Genomic DNA, 23,261 nt, shown 5'->3' with positions numbered 1-23,261 from the left:
CTGCTGGTGGAGGAATGCGAAGGGAAAGCAACAGCAGTGGAGGAAGCAGCTGCAGCGGGCGTCGAAGTTCTTGTGGTTTAATGTGCCCTGCCAAGGCCGCCACCGCCGCCACCCGCCCGCTGACCCGGCCTGCAACCAACACCATACCCAGGTCTGCAGGAAAGGCGCTTGGTCGGGGTAGGGAGTCCTCCACGCTTTGCCAGGTCAGGAGTGACTGGTGGCGAGGCATGGCTGCCTGCAGGGTGCTCTAGGCAAGGGTGTGTGTGTGTGTGGGGGGGGAGAAATTAATTCACCCCCGAAAAGACGGCCTAGCCGTTTTTTCGGGGCTCAAAAAAAAAAAAAAAAAGACCTAGCCTTATTACATGAGAAACACGATATTTATTTTAGAAATAAATGCCATTTTTGTTTCTTCCTGTATACTGGATTTCATGGAAGCATTCTGAGGGGTTTTTGCTCTTTTAAAAGTTTTATCTTGATCACGTTGCTGTGATAACTTTTGGATTTCAAAGTATTATGTTTTAAACATGGGAGAACATTCAAAAGTGGGCTCCCCACCTTTATTGGTTGTGTAAAATAATACAATCAGTTCTGCTGCTTCAAAGTGCTTTAACTTTGTACAGGTTGAGGCTTACATACAGACAAAAAGCAAAACTTAGTTGCAGCAGACTGCTCAGAGCTTCACTAAATTATTTTACTACCTTATGCATTTTTAATAATTCGATAACTATGCCATTCTTTCCTAACTTGATGCCTTCTAGATCTGAATTACAACTCCCATCCCATATCAAACTCTGAGAATGATGAAAGGTTGTAACCTAAGATACAGGGAGGATTTCAGAATCAATGAGGGTGATGCAAAGGGGCTTTATGGCGTTTAAAATGAAAATTCTCATCTCTTCTGTAGTGCCTTATCATGTATGCACAGTACTTTGATTTGTCTTCCTGTTCATTTGGATTGCGGGCCTCGTTTTTCGGATTTGCAAAAAGGCAGTGGAATAGGGAATGAAAAATCAGCAGTTCCTTGGCCCTTCTCAAATGAGCAAACATGGAGCAATTATAGGAGCAATTATTTCTTTTTCCTGTTTTGGGTTAGTGGTACCCACATATATGATAACCATTATAGGATTATAATAAGGGTGTACTAACACTGAAAGAGAGCCATTTTGGTGTAGTGGTTAATGCATCAACTAGAAACTGGGAGATTGTGAGTTCTAGCCCTGCTTTAGGTGAAAAGCCAGCTGGGTGTTCTTGGGCCACTCTCTCTGTCAGCCATAAGAAGCATGCAGTGGCAAACTGCTTTCAAAATTTTGCCAAGAAAACTATAGGGGACTTGTCCAGGCTGTTGCCAGGAGTCAAAAACTGACTCAAAGATATACACATAGGAGATATACACATAAAAGATGTACACATAAAACTGACTCAAAGATACAAACATAGACAGAGACACATTTATCAAACCATTTATTGAACCATTCTGCCATTTTCCTAACCTTTATCAAAGGCACATGAAACCTCTTTCATTCTCTTATTTTTGTTGAATTTCTTAACACCAACTTAAACTGCAATTGCTAGGGTTGACTTCTTGTAAGGCAATTTTTCCTTTCTGTCTTTATTTTAGGTCAGCTAACAGGAAACTACATGACAGTAATGATGGCTTAAGAAGTGCATTAGAGAATAGTTGGAGTATGTATAACAGATCACTGGTAGGTTTGAACATTGCATATTCAACATGTAATTAATTATATGTTAATTAGTATCGTTTTTTTCTTTTAGACATCTCAGTGAAACACCTAAATTGGAGTCAGTGAAATATAATAAATATTCTGGATTTCTGTCCAAACTGTCCTATGCTTTTTAACCTGGAAATAAGCCATGCGTAGTTAATGAGGCATAAATATACATATTTTCATAGGATAACTCCTTGTCTATTTAGAACCTCTCCCCTGAATTATTTAGAATTGTATCTTGAGAAAAAGTTTTGGTTATTGAATCTAATGTTATTCATTTTATAATTTTATATTTTTTATTATTAAAGTAGGTAGCATGCACATATAGAATTATTTTATTTCATAAAACAAATTATTTTGGGGAAAACATTATACCAAAGGGATGCTTCATTTATATCTCTACCCTTGCCCCCAATTAGGCACATAACGATTTAATATGTTTTTGTTTTGAATTTTCCAAAATTGAAATAGCTGTGATGAAGAAAAAATGTTTTGGTAGATAAAGATGATCTTAAAACAACTTTTTCCAGGTTATCTGAAAACTTTCTAATTCATGTGTGTATTTTTCAGCGTCTAACCAATATTTCCCCTGGAAACACAATGTCCAGAAGCAGTCCCAAATGTGATCGTGGCCATTTCCCCCAAAATCCACAATATGACAGGTAGAATTGATTATATCTTTAAAATTATGCAGTTTGAAAAACTGGATATATATATATATATATGTTAAATACGGTAATATCCTAGTCAAGCAGTTTTCTTCCTTTCAAATTCATTTCTTTTTCTAGAGCTTCATGATAAGGTTGGTCTTATTCTTAGGTTCAATCTCTGGCAATCCAAGAAATGGTCTAAAATAATGAACATAGAATAATAGGGTTGGAAAGGACCTTGGAGGTTTTCTAGTTCAATCGCCTGCCCATGGCAGGAGATCCTATATTATTTAGAACAAAATGGCTGCCCAGTCTCTTCTTGAAAACCTCCAGTGGTGGAGGCAAGCCGTTCCACTGATTAATTATTCTCACTTAATAAAAGCTATTTTATTGTTGCTGTGCATAATTAAACAATGAGGTGCCTGAGCAAAATTCTGAGTCTACAGTTCTTATTTTCAATACCTGGAATGATCTGAGTTCATGACATTTCCACCTCTGATGTTCCTTTCTTTATTTCAACAACCTCATTTAGGTCTGGAAATCGATTTTGGATTAGCCAGCAATCTTTCATAAAACAATTACAGTTACTAAAAATTGAAGGACAGAGTGATGTTAATCTGAGGTATCCAAAAATCCAAAAGGAATCTGGTAGCACCTTTTTATAGCAACATGCAGTGCAGTAGAATGACTAGATTGGTGTAGATTTAAATTAGGGCGAGATCAACTGGAGAGAAAAAGAGAATATTTGAGTGGTAACAACCAATGATTGTCTGTCTTTTAGTAGATTCTTCTGAGAATCAATCTTGATCTCTAGATTTGTCTGTTGATCTTGCTGAGTGGGTAATTTAATCTTTGGAGTGCATAGTTTAATTCCAGTCTCTGTCAAGAACAAATGTGGTGTAAAACCTAGCTTTATGGTATGCTCAAAATGGAAAGTAGAAGCAAGTAAGATACTCATGGCAGTCTGTAGTTTCCTATAGTGTAAAGGTGGCAACCTTAAGACTTGAGGTCTTCAACTCCCGGAATTCCCCAGCCAGCATGTCCGCAAGTCTTAAAGTTGCCAAGGTTGGACACCCCTGCTATATGTATAACATAATATTTATGGTAACTAATATACAACATTGGTTGCCTACCCTATGCTGCTCTCTAGTGGAATCGAATGATCATCTAACAAGGGACATGATTGGGAACAGCTCTATTGGATTTTGTCCCTGAAAAATCAAATACAGTCCCTTTTGTCCCTGGATTTTCCTGAATTAAAGATAATACTTCTCATTCATTAATGATTTTGAATGGGAGCCTAGAATTTTTACTCTCTGGAATAATTTTGTAAATGTAAGACTTGGTATTATGTATATCACCTAAGTTAAGAAGAAGGCTTCAAGAAATACAAATTTTCTATAAGTTTCCAAAACAGTCTCTCTGGCATGCTTTTTGAAAAAAAAAAATGCTTTAAAGAGATGTGTGTCCTATTCAATGTTAAGGACAAAATTTGAAGGACTTTGAACAATTTTTTCCCTTAAATACGTTTCTTAAACTTGAATGCTGACAAATTGGGATATAAATACCTTAGTGAAAAAAGCATATAAAAATAAAGTAGGTCTTAACTTCTTTCCTGTCGTATTTTATTTAAATGTTTTAGCATTGTACCTCGAAAGATGTTTAACTACGATTAGACTACTGTAGTGTAATGGAAAAGGATAACCACATTACATACTAATGTTAAAATAGAAGTTGTAAGTAACTTCTAAGTAACCATTGGCATGTAGGTCTGCTCTCCTGATTTATTGTAACAGTATAATTACTCATATCCTTTGTATATTTCCCCATGTGAAATATAATTGGCTAAATGTTTAGACTAGAGGATCCCAGCACACTTCCTCAAATTTGTTCCATAGCAGATGAATCCCTGTGAGGTAGGCTTGGTTCCAAAAGTCATTTCTCCTTATATCCCAATCAGGTTGTCTCATTCATCTTACGTGGATGAAGAGTATGACTCCCTCGCACTTTGTGATCCAATGCAGAGGATAAATTGTGAAGTTGACAGCTTGCCTGAAAGCTGCTTTGATAGTGGCTTGTCTACATTAAGAGATTCCAATGAATATGATTCAGAAGTGGAATCCAAGCATCAAAGAACATCTCAGAGAACACAGGGTCTGCAGGAAAGCTTCCCGGGTGATGCTTCTGACACAGACGTAAGCTATGGAGTGTGTTAACCATACATTTAAAAATGTTCAGATTGGTGTTTAAAAGCAGAATCACCTCCTGCTTTTCAGACAGTGAACTAGAACCTCATATAAGATGGAAATACGTGTGTTTAAATATGTCAAGGAACTGCAGGTTTTAAGTTTAATGTGGTTAATTGACCACATTATTTTTGTGGTTGCTCCTCACAGAGTTTTGGGGGAAGAGTGCATGCTTGCTTATTTATTCATTGCATCCCATCCTGTAGAATGACATAGTAAAAAAAAAAAAATATCCATCTTATGTGGTGGTCTCTCATGAAAAGAAGACACTTCGCAAAGTTGTCTTGGGATGAGAGCGCAGAGAACTCCGAAACCCTCTTTTATTAGAAGCAATCTTTGTTAACGTAGCAATTTTGTTAATGTCCTATCACAAACGTATTACATCACACAACATGCACTGATCATTCGCATAAAGCATACAAGGCTGCAGAGTTTAAGTTTGCTACAGTTCTGGTTAAGAAATGGCAACAATTTGTCCTTGCTCCTTGCTCCGTGTTCCAGCCAACTACCAGAAGGCTCCGTTGTCCTAGCACGTACACAAAGAACAAAGAATCATAGTCCCCACAATCTTAGCCTACAGGGAAGAGACTGTCTAAAATTTTAATAGATGGAATGGAATAGAGGAAGAATTTACTCCAATTCTCCAAGGGGAATCTGTAAATGCTACTCATACAAATGAAAAAAAAATCTTGTACGACATGTATCAACTGAGAGTCAAATTGGATTATGTCAGTAGTTCGATCTCTCTCTCTCCCTCCCTCTCACTTTCATTAATAATAGTGTTTTCCAAGGCAGGTTAGTTACACACCTTGTTTTCTGCAGGTCCCAGACATACGAGATGAAGAGATATACAGTCCTGATGACGTAAACACAGTATTGTTTTCGAAGCCCAACCAACCAGTCAGTCGAAGCAGTTCTGGAGCTTCAACAAGGAAACACATCCCAGCATTCTCTCCACAGGTATCAACTATAGAGTGCCATATTTACTCTTAAAATCACGATGGCTGAGATTGAAAGGGCACCCTTCAGAACAACCGAAATGTCAGTGTATTCAGTGTATCCTGGAAACTTTTAAGCTCAGATTCTTTTTTGCTTTCGCATGTGTCATTTCATTTTTTCACTTTTTACTGTCGAAAGATATTTTCCATGTGGCATGAAGGAGCAGCTGATGGAAGTCTGAGCCTTTTTTTTTTCAGTAAAGAACTAATCATGTTATTCTTTTGATGATACATTATCCTAAGGCATATTTTATTGAATAAATAACTATAACTAGGTTCATAGTACAATGCATTGTCAGGACCAAACAAGCTTAGCTTAGCATAAGCATCCGGTACTATGGATGCTTTTTCAGATGCAAGCTTCACTGATTTTATTGGCTGTCAGATTATTATTTTACAAAGATCAGTGAAATCTTCAGAAAGGGTATGCCAACATCTTGTCTTGTTGTTATGTAACTGAGTTTCTGAAATTTTATCTTTGAAAGTCCTTTATAACTTAAACTTTAAAAATTAATCCAAACAAAAAGAAGTCCTCCAGTTAAGGCATGTTATCTAATATAAAAATGTACTTTATGACATTTTTATAATCCATTGTAAGACATGAAACACCTTTAAACATAATTTTTATTAAAAGAAAATTTTACAGAGGATTAAAAAATTAGTAATTTAAACAGAAACAATAGAGAAATGAAAAATGATGTAAAATAAAATAAAAAGTGAGGAACTGCAAAAGAGAAAGAAGAAAAGATATCTAAAGAAGTGACTTCTGTTCTTCTTTGCAGCAGTTATATTCATGTCACCTTCTCCACTTTTATAAAATCTCATTTTTAATCAGTAAATCCAGAAATCACCAGACATAAAGACACAAACTACTTTAAAATCTGTCGGAGGTCCACTAGACCAATCTTCCCTGCCTGTTCTCCTTTAAAACTGTTGGAGGAATAGGGAATACACCTCTGAGTTCTGACAAACTTGCTCAGACTTCATCCCTGAACTCAACAGTAAATTATAGATCTCCAGACACTTAATCTTTAGTTCAGTTTCTCAGTTTGACTTGGCAGAAAGCTTGCAAATACAGCTTGGCTAGATTAGAGAATTTACTGCAGATGATAACAAAGCATCCCATGTAACAGCCGATTGCTCATTGCAGTGCAAAGACCTCAGGGAGTTTTATATTTTCTCAAGGCTTTAAATTCAGGCTTCTTGCTCTCACCCTTTTGAATTAAGGGTTATTTGGTATGTTGTTTGGTGACTGAGAGTTTGTGATATGTTTGCATAAGGCTCATCTTCAGTCTGGGAATTCCTAATTCACATTTGCTAACTGCATCCTTTATTTTCTTGGCCAAAACAAATATAAAGGGAACCATATTGGGAAGGCTTATTTACTCCATTGTTTCATTACTGATAGCTACCCAGATGACCCTCTTTGTTCCAAAGTTTTTATTTATTTATGTATTAATACCATAAGAAATACAGAAATAGAAAAAAAAATAGTAGGAAAGATAAGGAAAAGGAGAGGGAAAAGTGAGGAAAAAGAAAAAAAAGGCATTTATTTCTGACTTCCGTTGATGCTGTAGAAAATAATAATAACATCAAACCTCAACTTTTTATTTTTACATAATAGTATGAACTAACCATTTCTTTAACAAAACCCAAAGTCAAAGTTTCATTTTTTCCCACCTTGAGCACAAAGTCCAGAAGCGGCTTCAAGTAGAAACAAAAGTAGTTGTATTTTTGTCTTTAATCAAAGCAGCTGGTTTAGCCATCTCTACTAACTCCATCAACTTCTGCAGCCATCAGATGACCCTTCATATAAGCAAGACATCAGTTCATTGGCCTTCAGGACTACCAACAATAGAAAGTCAAATTTTTTATGAGTCACTCCTTTTAAAGGCAGTTATGGTTTGTGGTAGCAGATTTCATATTATGCAGAGTGGAAATACATATTTTTATGTTGTTACTAAATCAATGTTATTGGATATGTGGGCATGGATATGTGGGCACTGTATCTTTTATAAATGATTAGGAAGTATACTTTTGAACTTGTACAAGCTCAGCATCTCTTTCAATTTCTCTTTTTTAATGACATCATTTATTAAAGCAGCCATATCTTTAAGTGAGCCTCACTTGCCTGGAAAAATGTGATAGCAGCTTTAATATGTAGAGCAGTTGCATTAGCATGGGTTTTTTTTAAAAATCTTTCCTTAAAGAATGTTCAAAATATGTATAGCCCTAGTGAATCTCCTGAAAGAAAAAAAGAAATTCTAATTTTTCTCACCTTTAATTTCTGTATGAACGGATGTCATGCTACCACTTTTTAAAAGGCTTTGATTGACAAGGAAGTCCCTGCATCCTTCAGTTATTTCTTTGATAACTTTAGTTAAATGGAAAGATGTATAGCTTTCAGTATTCTAAACCAGTGGTCCCCAACCTTTTTTTGTACCAGGGACCAGTTTCACGCAGAAACACTTTTTCGAGGACCGGTTAGGGTTTTTTTTAATTTATTTTTAATTTATTTATTTATTTATTTTATTTTATTATATATTCCACTCATTGAAAAGCTAGTTATGACTTAATTTAATTATAATCAATGTTGGATTGGATTTAATAATCATTAATAATGCAGGCATGATATTCCCCTCTGAAAAAAAAAATCGGGGCCGGCCAAAAGAGACCCCACACCACGCTCCAAGAAATCGCACACACAATACCAATGCTACACACCCTTCCTTTCCAGCCGGTAAGTGTGGATCAGCTCCGGAGCTGGGCAGCCGCTTCCCTGGTGGCGGGGCCGAGGCTGCCGCCCACGGAGCGCCCGCTGCTTTCCCTCGCCAGGGCCGGGCAGTGGCGTGTTGCTCTGCTCTGCATGGCTCCTGCCTGGCAGTGCGCTTCTCGGCACAAGGCAGTCGGGTTGTGCAAGGAGCCCGGCCGGCCAGGCGAGAGGAAGGCAGCGAGGGCCCTGCCGGGCTAAGGTGAAAAACCCACTTGGCAAGGGGCCGGGGAAGCCTGCAGGCGGAGGACCAATCACGATGGGAGGCAGAGATTCGGCCGAGGCCGTCAGAAGGAGAGATGGCTGGTCTGTGGCTCCCCAGCTCCCTTTTCCTGCTGCTCACCTGAGTGGCCTGTAGCCGCGTGTCGGTGAGGCGATCGAAGAAGATCTTCACCAGAGCCTTGACCAGGTTGCCGGCCGCTTCTGAACAGGGCGAGGGCAGTTCGTGCAGATCGAGGTAATCGGCGGCAGCGTAGCCTCGCAGAACTCCTGGCATAAGCCCGGCGAATTGGGAGCCTCCTTCTTAGGGAAAGCAGCTTCTCCACAGCTACCATGTCCCCCTTTTCTCCAGCCAAGCACGGCATGGAGCTGACGTTTTTGGTCGAGCGAAGCTGAGGGACGGCATCAAAACCAGCGCTTGATCCAGCACGTCGGAACAAGATGGACCGAAGCAAAGTAGGCGGCCCGGTCCCAAATGATCCACGGACCGGTACTGGTCCGCGGACTGGTGGTTGGGGACCCCTGTTCTAAACTGTACTATACTGCAGGATTTATAGAAAGCATTGCAATATTGACACTGCAATATTTGTGTTTTCATTTTCACTCCCATCCCAATGATGTCTGATGAAATATTTTCATCATGCTAGTCTTCAGTAATGAAGATGATCGTCATATCTAGAATTATCACCATAACCAATTAAGTGATTGGTTAGTACGTACACACACACACACACACATACACACACACATATACACACACATATATACACGCACACATGCTATTTGTTGCTCCAGCATTGGTACTGACAGCCTGACATGTTTTAAAAATAAGATTGCTGAATCAAAGCTTATTATTATTTTAACGTCAATATGGTACATGTTTTGCTATATTAGGTTGATTCTATACACAGCAACTCCAGATATCCAAGCTCAGAGAAGGCCTACAAGATAGTTCTTGCTGGGGATGCAGCTGTTGGAAAATCTAGCTTTCTTATGAGGCTTTGCAAAAATGAATTTCGAGGGAATACCAGTGCAACCCTGGGTATGTTTTTTTTTATTCTCCTTTTTCTAGGGCACCCATAACTGCCTGAGCTAATTGATGAGCTTTGAAGGTATTTTCCCCTCAAAATACAAATACTATGTTCTGATTATAATAGTTTGTCTTTCAATCACCTCTACATTTGACTTTTTCCAGGGACCTTAAGACATCATAGGTGGCTTTGTCCTGACTTATCTAAAAGCTTCTGTTGAAGTTAAAGGGAAACAGGAGCAGACAGTAAAGTGACAGACAAATGGAGATATAGTTAGATCCTTTCTCCAAAATCCCTCCACCACTTTAATAATATAAATTTAAGTGTTGTACCCAAAATGTTGTAAAATAATTGCTGAGCATCCCAAGAGTAAGATTATAAAAAAGAGAAAGAAAAAAACACATTTGACCAAAAGTGTAATATAGCTTTTGACACTGCATTGTTTTGATACAAAATGTGAGAATTTCCTGAAAGAACAATTAAATACTGGGACAATCTGCTGGAACAGTGGTGGATTTCAATTTGTTTTGAGTTTTCAATAAATATTCATTTGTTGGGATTGATTTACTGGATTCCTGCACTGAGTAGCAGATTAGACTAGATGCCTTGTAAAATGTAGACCCTATTGCAGTTTTTAAGGTGGGCTGTTACAGAGTTATACCGCATTTTTTGGTGTATAAGACACACTTTCCCCCCACCCAAAAGTGGGTGGAAATGTCTGTGCATGTTATACAGTTAATGTTGCCTAAGCAACATGGAATGGGCCGAAAATGGGGCACAGGGAGGACGAAAATGGGGAGCGTGGAGGCCGCAATAGGCGATCGCTGTAGCCTGAAACAGCTGATAGTCAGGAGGTAATCGGTAATCCAACCAGTAATCAGCTGCTTGTGCTAAATCAGTTTGTGCTGAAGCTGATCAGGCTGTTTGCTGTTTGCTGCAAGGAGGCGAATTGCTGGGAGGCAGAGGCAGATTTTTTTTTCTTGTTTTCCTCCACAAAAGTTAGGTGCATCTTATATTTCGGAGCGTCTTATAGTCTGAAAAATATGGTAAATCTGAAGATCAGCAGAAAAGAATCCAAAATAAGACTACAAGCAGTTGCCAATGGAAACTCCTTGAATGACAGATCCGCAGCATGTCCTCTCTTCTGGCATAGTTTTTTAATGCTTTTTCCCAGACAATTTCGTTCTTTCTGTTTCTTCTCCCCTGCTAACCTCAAGCTACAATAATTAGCAAGCCAGGTTTAGCCTTCTTCAAAAACCTACATGCCCATGACAATGAAATGTTGAGATCTTCAGCTCAAAGATCTCCTAAAAGGAGCTCCCAAAGGGTCATTTCCATTTGCAGTTGTCCTTTTAGTGGCAACGTTATCAGGACAGTAACTTTATTGAGCTCCAGATCTCAGAAGCGTATGGGCAAATGTCATCTGTTGGAAACAGAGTCAAAGACTTAATTCTGTGAGGGGGAAGTTCTTTCTCATATTTGGAAGCAGCCAGATAGCCAGGTGGTGCAGCACAGTTTTCTCCTTTATTATATCTTTTTTTCATCCTAGACACTGGGCTTGTCAACTGGAAGGTCGACAGTTCAGGATCCAAGCACTTTGAGCTCCCTTCTTGCCCAAGAATTCTCAGTAATGCTCACTTATTTACCCCAGACTATATTTTTAGGTTTAATCCTATAGATAAATAACAAATTCTTAACCTTCACTGAATTAAAGAATGACAATGCAGTGCATTAAAGAATGTTGTTTATTTTAAGGGGTTGACTTTCAAATGAAAAGACTCATTGTTGATGGAGAACCTACAGTGCTACAGCTTTGGGATACTGCTGGTCAAGAGAGGTTAGTTAAATTTAGCTGATTTTGTTTGAAATAATAAAAGATTTGTATTAAAAATTATGTTTGGGTGCTGTTAATGATATTAGAATCTTCATGAGAATGTCAGGAAACCTAGAATGCCAAGTTAAGGAAAATTGTCTTAGAATGCCATAGAAAATGCCCTAAGATTGAACAAAATGTAGATACTTTGAATTTCATCTTCCACTAACTCCAGACAATGGTAAGGAATTTTACTCTGGAATAATTACAGGACACCTGGTATTTATATCTTGGATAGTAGTGGCCTATTAGACTCTTAAAGCATTGGTTCTTTAAAGTTCAAAGTATCCTAAATTGCCACTACATTGCCACTGTATATTACTGGAACCAACTTAAAGGGTACATAATGCAGCCTTTACCATCTTAATTTCTTCCTCGCCATCCTTATGGATCAGATGTTTGGTTTTAATCTACTGAACTTAACCTGCTCTACAGATTTAAGGGAAAAAAGCGGGATAGAAGAACTACAGCAAATTTTAACTTTTTTTTAAAAGGTTCCGAAGTATTGCTAAGTCTTACTTCAGAAGAGCAGATGGAGTGCTTCTACTGTATGATGTTACCTGTGAAAAAAGCTTTCTTAATGTACGAGAATGGGTGGATATGATAGCGGTAAGGATGCTTGTATCTTACAAAACTTTTTAAGGAAACCTGTGTTTGAAATGTTATTAATGGTAGAGATGATTCAGATTCAGTGTGTTGCAGTACAAGTAGTCCTTGACTTACAACAGTTCATTTAATGACTGTTCAAAGTTACAACTGCACTGAAAAAAGTGACTTAGGGCTGTTTTTCACAGTTACAACCATTGCAGCATCCCCATGGTCACGTGATCAAAATATGGATTGACTTGGCAACTGATTCGTATTTATGATGGTTGCAGTGTCCCAAGGTCATATGATCATCTTTTTGTGACCTTCTGACAGCCAAAGTCAGTGGGTGTCATTAACTTAATAACTGGAGGGATTCATTTAACAACTCTGGCAAGAAAGGCTGTAAAATGGGGCATAATTCACTTAACAATTGTTTCACTTAGCAACAGAAATTGTGGACTCAGTTGTGGTTGTAAGTCGAGAACTACCTGTACTAAATATGAGGTCATCTCCATCTATATTTGATTTCTGGAAATCCCTCAAGACCTGGCTATGGCATCAGGGTTTAGGGATTGGTGAGATCTTGAGCACCCTTGCTGATCTAATTTCTTGTGTGTATTTATGCTTTTAAAAAACCTTTTAATATGATGGTTTTGACATGCTTATTGTTTTATATTTTTCTTGCTGTACGCAGCCCAGAGTCTCCTCTTGTGAAATAGGCGACATATAAATTAAACTAATAAATATACATTAATATATATGATACAGTAATCCAATAGGTTAAGTTAATTGAAAGCAGGGTGAAAATCTAATAATAATAAAAAATGTTTTGATGCATTAGAGCAGGGATGTCAAACTCACGTCATCACAGCGGTATCACGTGACATTTCAGGACTTTCCCCCCTTTGCTAAAAGGTGTGGGTGTGGCCAGTGTGTGACGCGTCCGGCCCGTGGGCCAGGAGGTGACAGCCCTGCATTAGACTGTTAAAATCTGTATTTTGGATTTAACATCAGAAGCCCCCGGCATTAAAGTTCTACTCATTTTAGGATGCCACTCATGAAAATATCCCAATCATGATGGTGGGAAACAAGTCAGATCTTCGTCAGACAGCTTCTGAAGAAGGACTGAAATGCATATCTCTCAACTATGGAGAAAAGTTGGCCATGGTAAGAATGACGGCTCCAATAGCTTGCAAACATAAAAAGACAATATTGAAAATAGAATCACATATTGAAATGGAAGCTTGAACTATTAGAAGTTGAATCCTTGAGGTTCTTGCAATGTATAAGAATTTGATTTTTAAACATTGCTATTGAGATTGTAGTTTAGTGGGTTTTAGCAAACATTTGAAAAGCAACAGCTATTTAATGCAATATTCCAATCCTTTGACATTTCTAGAAATTTTGAACATCAACTTCAACCATTTTCAGCCTGCATAATAGCTGGAAATGATAAAAGTTGATGTTGAGAACATTTGGAAGGTGTCAGATTGAACCCAGACACAGATTAACAGAGTTGGAAGAAACCCTGTAGGTCATCCAGTCCACCCCCCAGCCCAAGCAGGAGACCCTACACCGTTTCTGACAGATGGCAGACAGTCCAGTCTCTTCCTGAAAGCTTCCAGTGATGAAGCTCCCACAACTCCTGAAGCCAAACTGTTCCATTGGTTGATTGCTCTCACTGTCAGAAAATTTCTCCTTATTTCCAGGTTAAATCTCTCCTTGTTCAGTTTCCATTAATCCTTGTCTAGCCTACAGGTGCTTTAGAAAATAGCTTGACCCCTTCCTCTCTGTAACAGCCCTTCAAATATTGGAACACAGCTATCAAGTCTCACCTGGTCCTTCTCTTCACGAGACTAGACATGCCTAGTTTCTGTAACCGTTCTTCATATGCCTTAGTCTCCAGTCCCCTAATCATCCTGATTGCTCTTCTCTGCACTTTTTCAACATCTTTTTCATGTGTGGTGACCAAAACTGGATGCAGTACTCTAGGTGTGGTCTTACTAAGGCTTTATAGAGTGGTATTAGAACCTCACTTGATCTTGACTGTATCCCTCTGTTAATGCAATTTAGGATTGTGTTGGCTTTTTTGGTTGCCACTGCACACTGCTGGCTCATACTGGTATTTAGCTGGTTGTCCACTAAGACTCCAAGATCCCTGTCACAATTACTGATATTAAGCCTGGTTTCACCCAATCTACATATGTACTTTTGGTTTTTCTTGTCTATGTGTAGGACTTTACTTTTCTCTACATTGAATTTCATTTTGTTAGATAGGGCTCAGTGTTCAAGTCTGTCAAGATCCATCTGGATCTTGAGCCTATCTTCTAGGGTGTTAGCTATTCCTGGCAGCTTAGTATCATCTGCAAATTTGGTAAGTTCCCTTTCTATTCCCCCATCTAAGTTGTTTATGAAGATATTGAAGAGTACTGGGCCTAAGACGGAACCTTATGGCACCCCACCGCTTACTTCCCTCTATGTAGAAGGTGATCAGTAATTTTGTTTTCAGATTTGTCTTTTAATCATTTTTGAACTGAATTTCCATGAATGTAATTAATGTGCTTTCTGATTTTTTTTTAACCTAGGCTTACAGTGCATTATTCTGCGAAACAAGTGCTAAAGATGGCTCTAATATTGTTGAGGCAGTGCTTCATCTTGCTCGGTACGTTCAGAGGCCATATTCCCACGCCTTTTAAAAAGTCATGTTCAATGCCACTCCTTTTTTTAAATGTACATTTAGTGCTCTGTATAAACTAGAATAGGTGAAATCAATAGCTTGGCATTATACAGTTGGGTTTTTCTCCTTAGTTTAAAGACCAGTTCCAGCTTTTCAGGGGCCATCAAAGATTGTTCTTGGTGAATTTCACAGCATCTCACTGGTGCTAAGTATCTTGTTCCCTTTCCTCATTCAGGAGAAAGGTCTTTGCTCTCTTTCTTCAGTTTTAATTCTGAAGGATCAGATAAGACTACCAGAAGCTGTTCCTTTGCAGAATTAACTTTATGAAGTAAAAGTGGTTTAGTGGATCACTGCTGTTAGTGAATCCAATTAGGTATGAGGAAAGCTGCATCTCAAGAACATTACAGTATTTCCGGGGGATAAGTATAAGAATTGTTAGCATTGAGACCAGGCAAGGCATCCACTCCAATGACTACTGGAAAATCTCAATTATTCCAGATTTTGCAGGTTTCGTTGAATATTTTAGGCCAGTAAGTATGCATAGTATATGCAACCCCATGTATTGCCACGTTGCACTTCTCCAAAACATATGTGCATTAAATATATTTACTATTGCAAATGAAGAACATTGTATATATTTCATATAGATTGCATTGTAAAATTGGCTGGTAAGTAGAATCTTCGTAAATTATAAAATATCAACACGCTTAGAGATGGTCAGCAAATATCTGTCTTAAATGGTTTTCCATATCTAAATATACATGAATTCTTGACTTGTCTGGTATATCTATTATAATGACATCGCACATGAAATGAAAATCATGGAATGTCTGAAATCATGTTTTTGTATTTTTAGCAAGATTAAAGGTAGCATTTGGTTGTAGCTTTGTGTTCAGTTGTTCTTGCTGATACCATAAAAATACATTGGTTTGTAGAAAGAGATCCTTCTGCTTCTTCATTTGGAATACAAAGAAATCTCTTAGCTGTCATTGGCAACCTGTACAGCAGAGGTGTAACCATTTCTTTATCTAAAACATCAGTTTAAAATTAATTGTTGCTGTGTGATAAGAGTCATTTCCAGGATTCTTCAGGCACTTTATTAAATGGCAGTTGAGTTAGAGATTTCAAGAGAGCAAGGACAATACAACTATAGAATCTCCCAAATAGTACACCAGGGGTCCCCAAACTTGCCAAGTCTTAACTTGTGGACTTCAACTCCTAGAATTCTCCAGCCAGCATAGATTCTATACTATTTGGGAGATTCTATAGTAGTAGTGTATTGTTTGCAGACCTCTGTAGTATATAGTAGGCTTTTAAAATTTAATTTTAGGATAAATACATTTATTTCAGATATGAAATACAGATAGTCCTTGAGATACAGTGGTTCATTTAGGTCACATGATCAAATTCAGATGCTTGGCAACCGACTCATATTTATGACAGTTGCAGTGTCCCAGAGTCAAATTGCGACCTTCCGACAAGCAAAATCAATGAGAGTCAGATTCATTTAAAAACCATGTTACTAATTGTAGAGATTCACTTAACAACTGTGGCAAGAAAGGTTGTAAAATGGGGGCAAAACTGACTTTTAACACCTGTTTCGCTTAGAAACAGAAATTTTGGGCTCAATTGTGATTGTAAATTGGGGACTACCTGTAGTCTCTTTGTGATGTTAAACGTTAAATGAAAAGATGCCTGGGAAACTTGCTTTCTAAAGATGTTTTATAACCTTACCTCAAAGACACATTCCTGGACACCCTTGACAGTTACTGATTCAGTCCATGGTCAAGTTCTGTGACTCAGGATACTAAACCATTTATAAGGAATAATGGAGGCAACGTTCTGGGCCTGTGTCTTTAAAAAAAGAAAACATGCTTGAAGCCTTATACTAATTTATTACTCAAATCACAATCCATAGGCGACTTTCCATCCACAGTTCCCATTTATTTTAAGCGCACTTGGTAGATGATAATTTGGATTTTCTATGTCGATTGTGTCCAGAGGAGGAAAAATATCCTAAAATGGGATGTGTCATAATGGCCCAAGATAGGAGTTTATTATGTAAACACCTCTTCTTGACAATACGTCTTCTCCTATGTTTGCCATTAAACTAAGCACTGTAAATAGCATTAATTCACATGATATTTATTCATGTTCAGTGTACACAGTGAAAGCAAACTGTATCAATATGCAATATTCATGAACCTTTACTCTTGCTCAGCAAATGCTCACAATAAAGCAGGATCATTTCCCTTTGAAAATGCTTTATCTGATCAAACAAACTATTGTTTTTCAGAGAAGTGCGAAAAAGAAGTGATAGCAAAGATGATGATAAAACAGTCACTAAGCTGGCTGGGACAACACTAAAAAAGTCTTCACTCACCAAAAACTGCTGCAGTGTATGAGAAGCAATTCCTTGGCCTCAAAGAAACAGACTTCTGTGGCAATGGAAGAGGAGAAAATGAAAAGCATAGGTTGTTCCAGATGATCAGCAGAAGAAAAGATGGAACTAATTTTTCAGCTATGAGGCCCATAAGAGTCTTTAAGCAAAATTTAGATATGCTGCTTATTGAATGAACCAAGCCAAAAAGATTAAAATTCTTAGTTCATCAGTGGAATCATTCACTTCTTCATTTAAGCAGTCTCAGATCAGCTGTGCCTTCATAAGCCAACCTGCTTGGATGAAACTGGACCCTCCCCACAAATCTTAACTGTGTATATAAATAAATACTAGCTTTTTTTTAAAAAATGGGATTATTCAGCCCATTCTCTGCCTTGCATCGTGAAGACATTTGTGGTTCTTCATCACTAATCTTAAAATTTGTGCAGTGCTTGTTTTTGAAGGATTTTCTGAAGCAATCCATACCGTGCAGCTTTCAAGATCCTAGAAAAAGTAGTGATAGCTTGGGAACTGAACCTGAATTGGGAGAAAAATACAACTATCTAAAACTATGTAGAAAAAAATGTACCCTTATGCTGAATTCAGAACGCCGTTGTTGGTATTACAAAGGATCTCTGAGTAGAATATATAAAACACAGATGGCTTCTTCATCTGTCAAGTGCCCTCCTATAATTTGGGGACTATAACTGGATGCTCTTTTGAAATATAAGAAGTTGAAGTCCCAGCAATTCTGAAGAAGGCTATGTGGAGAATGGCCATTATAAAATTTAGTGGATTTAGTAGATAACCTAAAGAATATTCTAATTTTAAATATTGTTACAGTGTTATACCATTTCAGACAACCTAACAAAGCAGAAAGAAAGCTGAGCTACAAAGTTTTGCGCTGATGTTTTAATTTTGTGTAGGCTACACTAAAGATGCAAATAATATTTCTTCATAGATTCTCAGAATTTGGAACTCCAGGATAGTTTGCAGCTAAGGGTTCTAACTAGGTGTGCATACATGTGTAGTGGTGTAATGACCACACTTGTCCATGTGCTGCAATTTAATATTCATTCCTCTTCTTCCCGAATTTAAGAAGGCTGCAAAGGCTGCAAGCTGTATTGGGATTGTGCCTTGGTGATAAACAGAAGTGAGACCTGATTGTGGTCATTACCTTCCCTTCTCCCTAGAATAGTAAGCTGCTCTCTGAAACTGTTTGATGTCAAGAAGAAGGACCAAAATTGGTGAAACTTGATTAAAAGCCTCATTCTTGCTCTGGGTCTGAAATTGAACACAAAAGCAACAAGACCTCACTGAAGAAAATACCCAGAAAGCAAGTTCTTTATTTCATACTCAAAACTAGAAAGAATCCCAATCTCCAATCCCAGGAGAGAGATTGGCCTTTGTAAAGTGAGTAGGCATTTTGGCCTTTCCCCCCAAGGCAGATGAGTCCAATCTGGGCAATTTTAAGGCTAGTGGACTTCAACTCCCAGAATTCCCCATCCAGCAGGGCGAATTGGGCCATATTGTAAACTGAAAGTCTTCAGTTCTTAAAATTGCCAAGGTTGGACACCCCCTGCCTCAAGGCATTGCTTTGCAACAAGTGAACCAATTGAAAGGCTGTCTGAACTTCTTCGCAAGAAGTCTCCTCCATGCTTGGAAACTTAGAAAATATAAGATTAACATCTACATGGATTACATGAAATCCATAACATGCAACATGTGCACTTTAATATGTTATTGTAATGATAAGCCTTGATGCTATACAAAATCCCAACTTTCCTGAGAATCCGATAAAGATCAGGAAATGCAAAAGTTGTCATTGTGTTGGCTGGACTAAGAGGCAGTTTTATATGTTTTTAAAGTTTTACTAGATTTATATTTGTCTCCTTGATATATACAACTAATCTGTTTTTCTAAATGCGTAGGTTTTATTTGCTTTTACCGTGTTAACTTTCTCATTTTTAAGGACGTTTTCATAGTTAGTTGATCACATTTGTTAGTTTCTGTCCAAATTAGGAAAGGAATTTAAATTCTACAGGTCTTGAAAATTATTAATTTCTCATAAGGCTGTGAGAAGAGAAACCTATTTCTCTCTCCTCTGATTTGGTGTCAAATTTTTTTACAGCTGGATTCTCCATGCATTTTTTACAACTAGGCTGAAAGCTCCAAATTGTCTTACTAACTTCACACCATTTAGATAAATAAATTGAAATAAATAAATAGTTTAATAGTCTGATCCTAACTGAACTGGATTGATTTTAGGTATAATATGTGTTAGCTTTGGGCTCATGTTTACTATCCTTATTCCTAGATGTCTATGATACAGTATTTGATCTTGAAGGACATTCAAGACTAATTATTTTATTGTTAGAATACAAGCCAGGGACACAAGCCACAATTTTGATCCTTGGTTTCCTTAACTGGAGTTCCATTGAGTTTGAACCCAGTGGAAGTTTGGTTATTTGAAAGCTGAAATACAAGTACTGTAGTTGAGATTGGAGCATTTTTTTTCCAATGCAGATGCGCACCAGACTATCCTATAACTCGTGCTAATCTTACTTAGCTTTACTTTTTCTGTAGGAATTGGGGAAGTTCTAGAATGAGGATATCTGGAAGTATCTATGGTCACATCTCTTTCATATAATGTTAAACTGTACATGAAGATTGTGTCCCGGTAAAATGGTTGTTTTGTCATCAGATACAGATCGGAGAAGCATATAACACTACAGTCCTTTTAATAGTGAGAATGTTTTGACGTTAACAGTAGAGGAAAACCTATAGAATTAAGAGGAGTTCAAAAATGAAAGTTTTTGATAGCAAGCCAACTCCAAAGCACAGTTGTGCAAGTGAGTCACAAATGTTTTACAGATTCTTTATTCTTTTATATTTGTAGTTCTCCTATAATGATTGAAGCCTCTTTTATAAGGGCCATTTTTCACACTTCTCTTAATTATTGTGAAATTTTAAAGATTTTTTTTTCAAAATACCCATAGTTAAATTAAGAAATCCTTGCTTGGGATGCAAATAAGTCAGCATAAGATTGTTTTTTAAAAGGTTAATTCATATGAATGATAAACCAATTACTGAGTACGTGTTTATTGCCTTGCTGAATGACATGTATGTACAAACTTAGATTTTTTTTAACACAGTAACAAGGCACTTAGCACTTGAAGCAAAAGAAGTAAGTATTGGCTTTATTAGTCCACCAAGATCATATAGTTTAAATGAGCAGAGTTACATTTTCTATAACTTGGGTTTCTCTTGAAGGACAAATTTTAAATCAGCAATATTTTGCAGGCATGGAACTCCAATACCAAGAGACATTAGAAACTCTGTCTTTTCAGGGAGAGCTCCATTTATTCTACAGGATCTAACCACAGAGATTTTTTGAAACAGACTAGAGTGTAATCAGGCTTCTAGAATCACAGGAAGCAATACAATTTCTGCATTGAGAAAAATCACAGTATGAAAGTTCTGAATGAGTTGAGTTCAGCCAGCTTCTGAAAAGAATTGTTAAATATTAACCTTGGTACTCTTAACTTCCAAAGTCAATCTTTATATTTATTTAGTTGTTACATTATATACATATATTTATTTATTTTCACAGGCATGTATACTTGTTACTTTGGTAAATTCTGTATATATGATGTATTTTCATGCAATTAGTGATCACAAATTGTTTTGTCCGAATTGTTTATAGCATGTGCCATTTTAAAGGCAATATTTGTCTTCTGGAAGATTGAATCTTGTTAAATGCTTTGGTATGTAAAATGGGCTTTAAAAGGCTGTGTGCCCAAAATGTGCTGCATCATATTTTCTTAGAAATAAAATTATATAAGCCACAGGAAATCCGTGTTTATTGGAAATGTTACTTCAACCCTTTTTTTTAAAGGCAGCTTTTACAAGTGACATTAAGGCAACCATATTATAACTCCTGGAAGATGTACCAGGCTACAGGTAAGTTCAAGAACTCAGCCTTAGGTGGGAGAGACTGAAACATGGATTCTGAAAAGACCGACAGACCTTTTCCCAAGGGCTGTTGTAACTGAACCATCATTAAATGAACTGTTGCAAGTCAAGGACTATCTGTATTGTGAAATGTGGTTTTTTTGGGGGGAGGGGAGTGAGTGAAGCAAGGGAAAGGTTTTGAGAAGCTCATCTTGAAGCTAATGCCTTTTCAGGCAGGCAGTTGACTTCCCCAAAGCTGAGCAAGAACTAGTCAGGAAAACCCTTTGGCTAGCTGATCAAGGCAGAAAAGCTCTGAAAGCAGCCACCATTTACATAAGGAATTGTTGGAGTGCTGAAAATGGCGGCTGCTTCTAGCAGGCCCGAGCATTGTAGGGTCCCACTGGAGAGGGATGTGGGAGGAGGAGAGATCTGGGGTGCTGCAACGTTCCTGTGGTCAGTCAGAAGGGTGAATGAAGGGTATTTCAGCTATTGTAAATTTGAAACATTCATGTAGCTTTTTGGGGGGGGTGGGGAGGCGGTATCTGTTGTAACTTTGAACAGCTGTTAAGTGGTAGTACCTGGGGCTGCTATTCTATGTTTGATGCAAGAATGCCTTATCTGTAATGCCAGAACCTGTCTTTGGAGAAAACTAGCTTTACCAGATGCAAACCCTGGTTCACATGCCCAAGCACTGTTGAAGTCTTTATCTATCTATCTATCTATCTATCTATCTATCTATCTATCTATCTATCTATCTATCTATCTATCTATCTATCTATCTACCTACCTTCCTATCTACCTATCTATCTATCTATCTATCTGAGGTATCTATCTATCTGAGGTATCTATCTATCTATCTATCTATCTATCTATCTATCTATCTATCTATCTAGTCAAGCGATTATAAGATTACAGGTATAAGTATAGACATAGTTATGAGTACATGAAATGGATACATATAAGAAAACAAAGAAAAAATAGGACAGGGACGGTAGGCACGTTGGTGCGCTTATTCACGCCCCCTACAGACCTCTTAGGAAAGGGGTGAGGTCAATAGTAGACAGTCTAAGGTTAAAGTTTTGGGGGTTGGGAAGAAACCACAGTCGGGTAGAGGATTGCAGACATTGACCACTGTTGCTTAAGTCTTATTTCCTGCAATCAAGTTTGGTGCAGTTTACCTTGAGTTTGTATCTATTGTGTGCTCTTGTATTGTTATGGTTGAAACTGAAGTATTCATTGACAGGTAGGACATTGCAATATATAATTTTATATACTATACTTAGATCAGACCAAAGGCGGCATAGTTCTAGGTTTTCTAGGTCTAGAATTTCAAGTCTGGTGGCATAAGGTATTCTGCAACAAGTAGAGGAGTGGAAAAGTCTTCTTGTGAAATATTTCTAGACTTTCTCAACTGTGTTAATATCAGGTACATAATGCGGGTTCCAGACTGATGAGCTGTATTCAAGTATTGGTCTAGCAAATGTTTTGTATGCTCTAGTTAGTAGTGAGATATTACCAGAGAAGAAGCTAAATAGGATTAGATTAACAACTCTTAATGCCTTTTTGGCTATGTAGTTACAGTGGCCTCTAGTACTTAGATCATTAGAGATGAAAACTCCAAGGTCCTTGACAGAGTTTGGATCAGCAATAAGGTCTTGACTATTCAGCTTGTATTTTATTTTCTGATTTTTTTTTATTTTGGGGGAAGGATAGGCCATATAAACATCTGTTGGGCTGCCATGGAGAGTTGGTGACTTTGCAGGATAAAAATACATAGATGCTTTCAAATTGGATGCCATCTAGTCACCTGAGGTGTGTTAGGACCAGCTTAGTCTATGGTATTTATTTGGAGAGAGTTTGGGTTTGTTGGTTCAGAGGATGTGGACAGAAGTCCTTCATGACTGTCCTCTGTCTCTTGGGGGTTAGATTGTTGATCCTTCTAGTTGGGGAAAGCCTCAAGTAATGAGATTGGAGCCTGTATCAGAGCAGTGGTGAATGCATTGTTGATAATGGGGGTAGTACATTCAAGTAGTAGCCAGGAGTCAAGAATGACCATAATCTTAACTCACCCACCCCCACAACCTGTTTAGTTATGATGATGGAGTGGCTATTGCTGTTGGTTATAGTTGAAGAGGCTCACAAGCCTAT

General features: G+C 37.7%; 1 protein-coding gene across 5 annotated transcripts in view; it reads left to right on the top strand.

Annotated features, from left to right (window-relative positions):
- The window catches only part of RASEF (RAS and EF-hand domain containing), a 50,964-nt gene extending 29,950 nt beyond the window's left edge, over positions 1-21,014 (top strand). For all 5 annotated transcript variants that reach the window (XM_087926759.1, XM_026703844.2, XM_087926760.1 and 2 more), the window contains 10 exons: positions 1,619-1,703; positions 2,298-2,389; positions 4,338-4,572; positions 5,446-5,583; positions 9,505-9,652; positions 11,397-11,478; positions 12,009-12,123; positions 13,150-13,269; positions 14,688-14,764; positions 17,076-21,014. In XM_087926759.1, coding sequence (XP_087782885.1) covers positions 1,619-1,703; positions 2,298-2,389; positions 4,338-4,572; positions 5,446-5,583; positions 9,505-9,652; positions 11,397-11,478; positions 12,009-12,123; positions 13,150-13,269; positions 14,688-14,764; positions 17,076-17,184 — 1,201 coding nt within the window. In that variant the 3' untranslated portion in view covers positions 17,185-21,014. The remainder of the gene's footprint in view (positions 1-1,618; positions 1,704-2,297; positions 2,390-4,337; positions 4,573-5,445; positions 5,584-9,504; positions 9,653-11,396; positions 11,479-12,008; positions 12,124-13,149; positions 13,270-14,687; positions 14,765-17,075) is intronic.
- The last annotated feature ends 2,247 nt before the right edge of the window (positions 21,015-23,261 follow it).

Source organism: Pseudonaja textilis, chromosome 2, assembly GCF_049901715.1.
Source record: "Pseudonaja textilis isolate UNSWEBS1 chromosome 2, rPseTex1.2, whole genome shotgun sequence".
Taxonomy (NCBI): Eukaryota; Metazoa; Chordata; class Lepidosauria; order Squamata; family Elapidae; genus Pseudonaja; species Pseudonaja textilis.
This window is presented reverse-complemented; position numbering and strand designations above follow the sequence as displayed.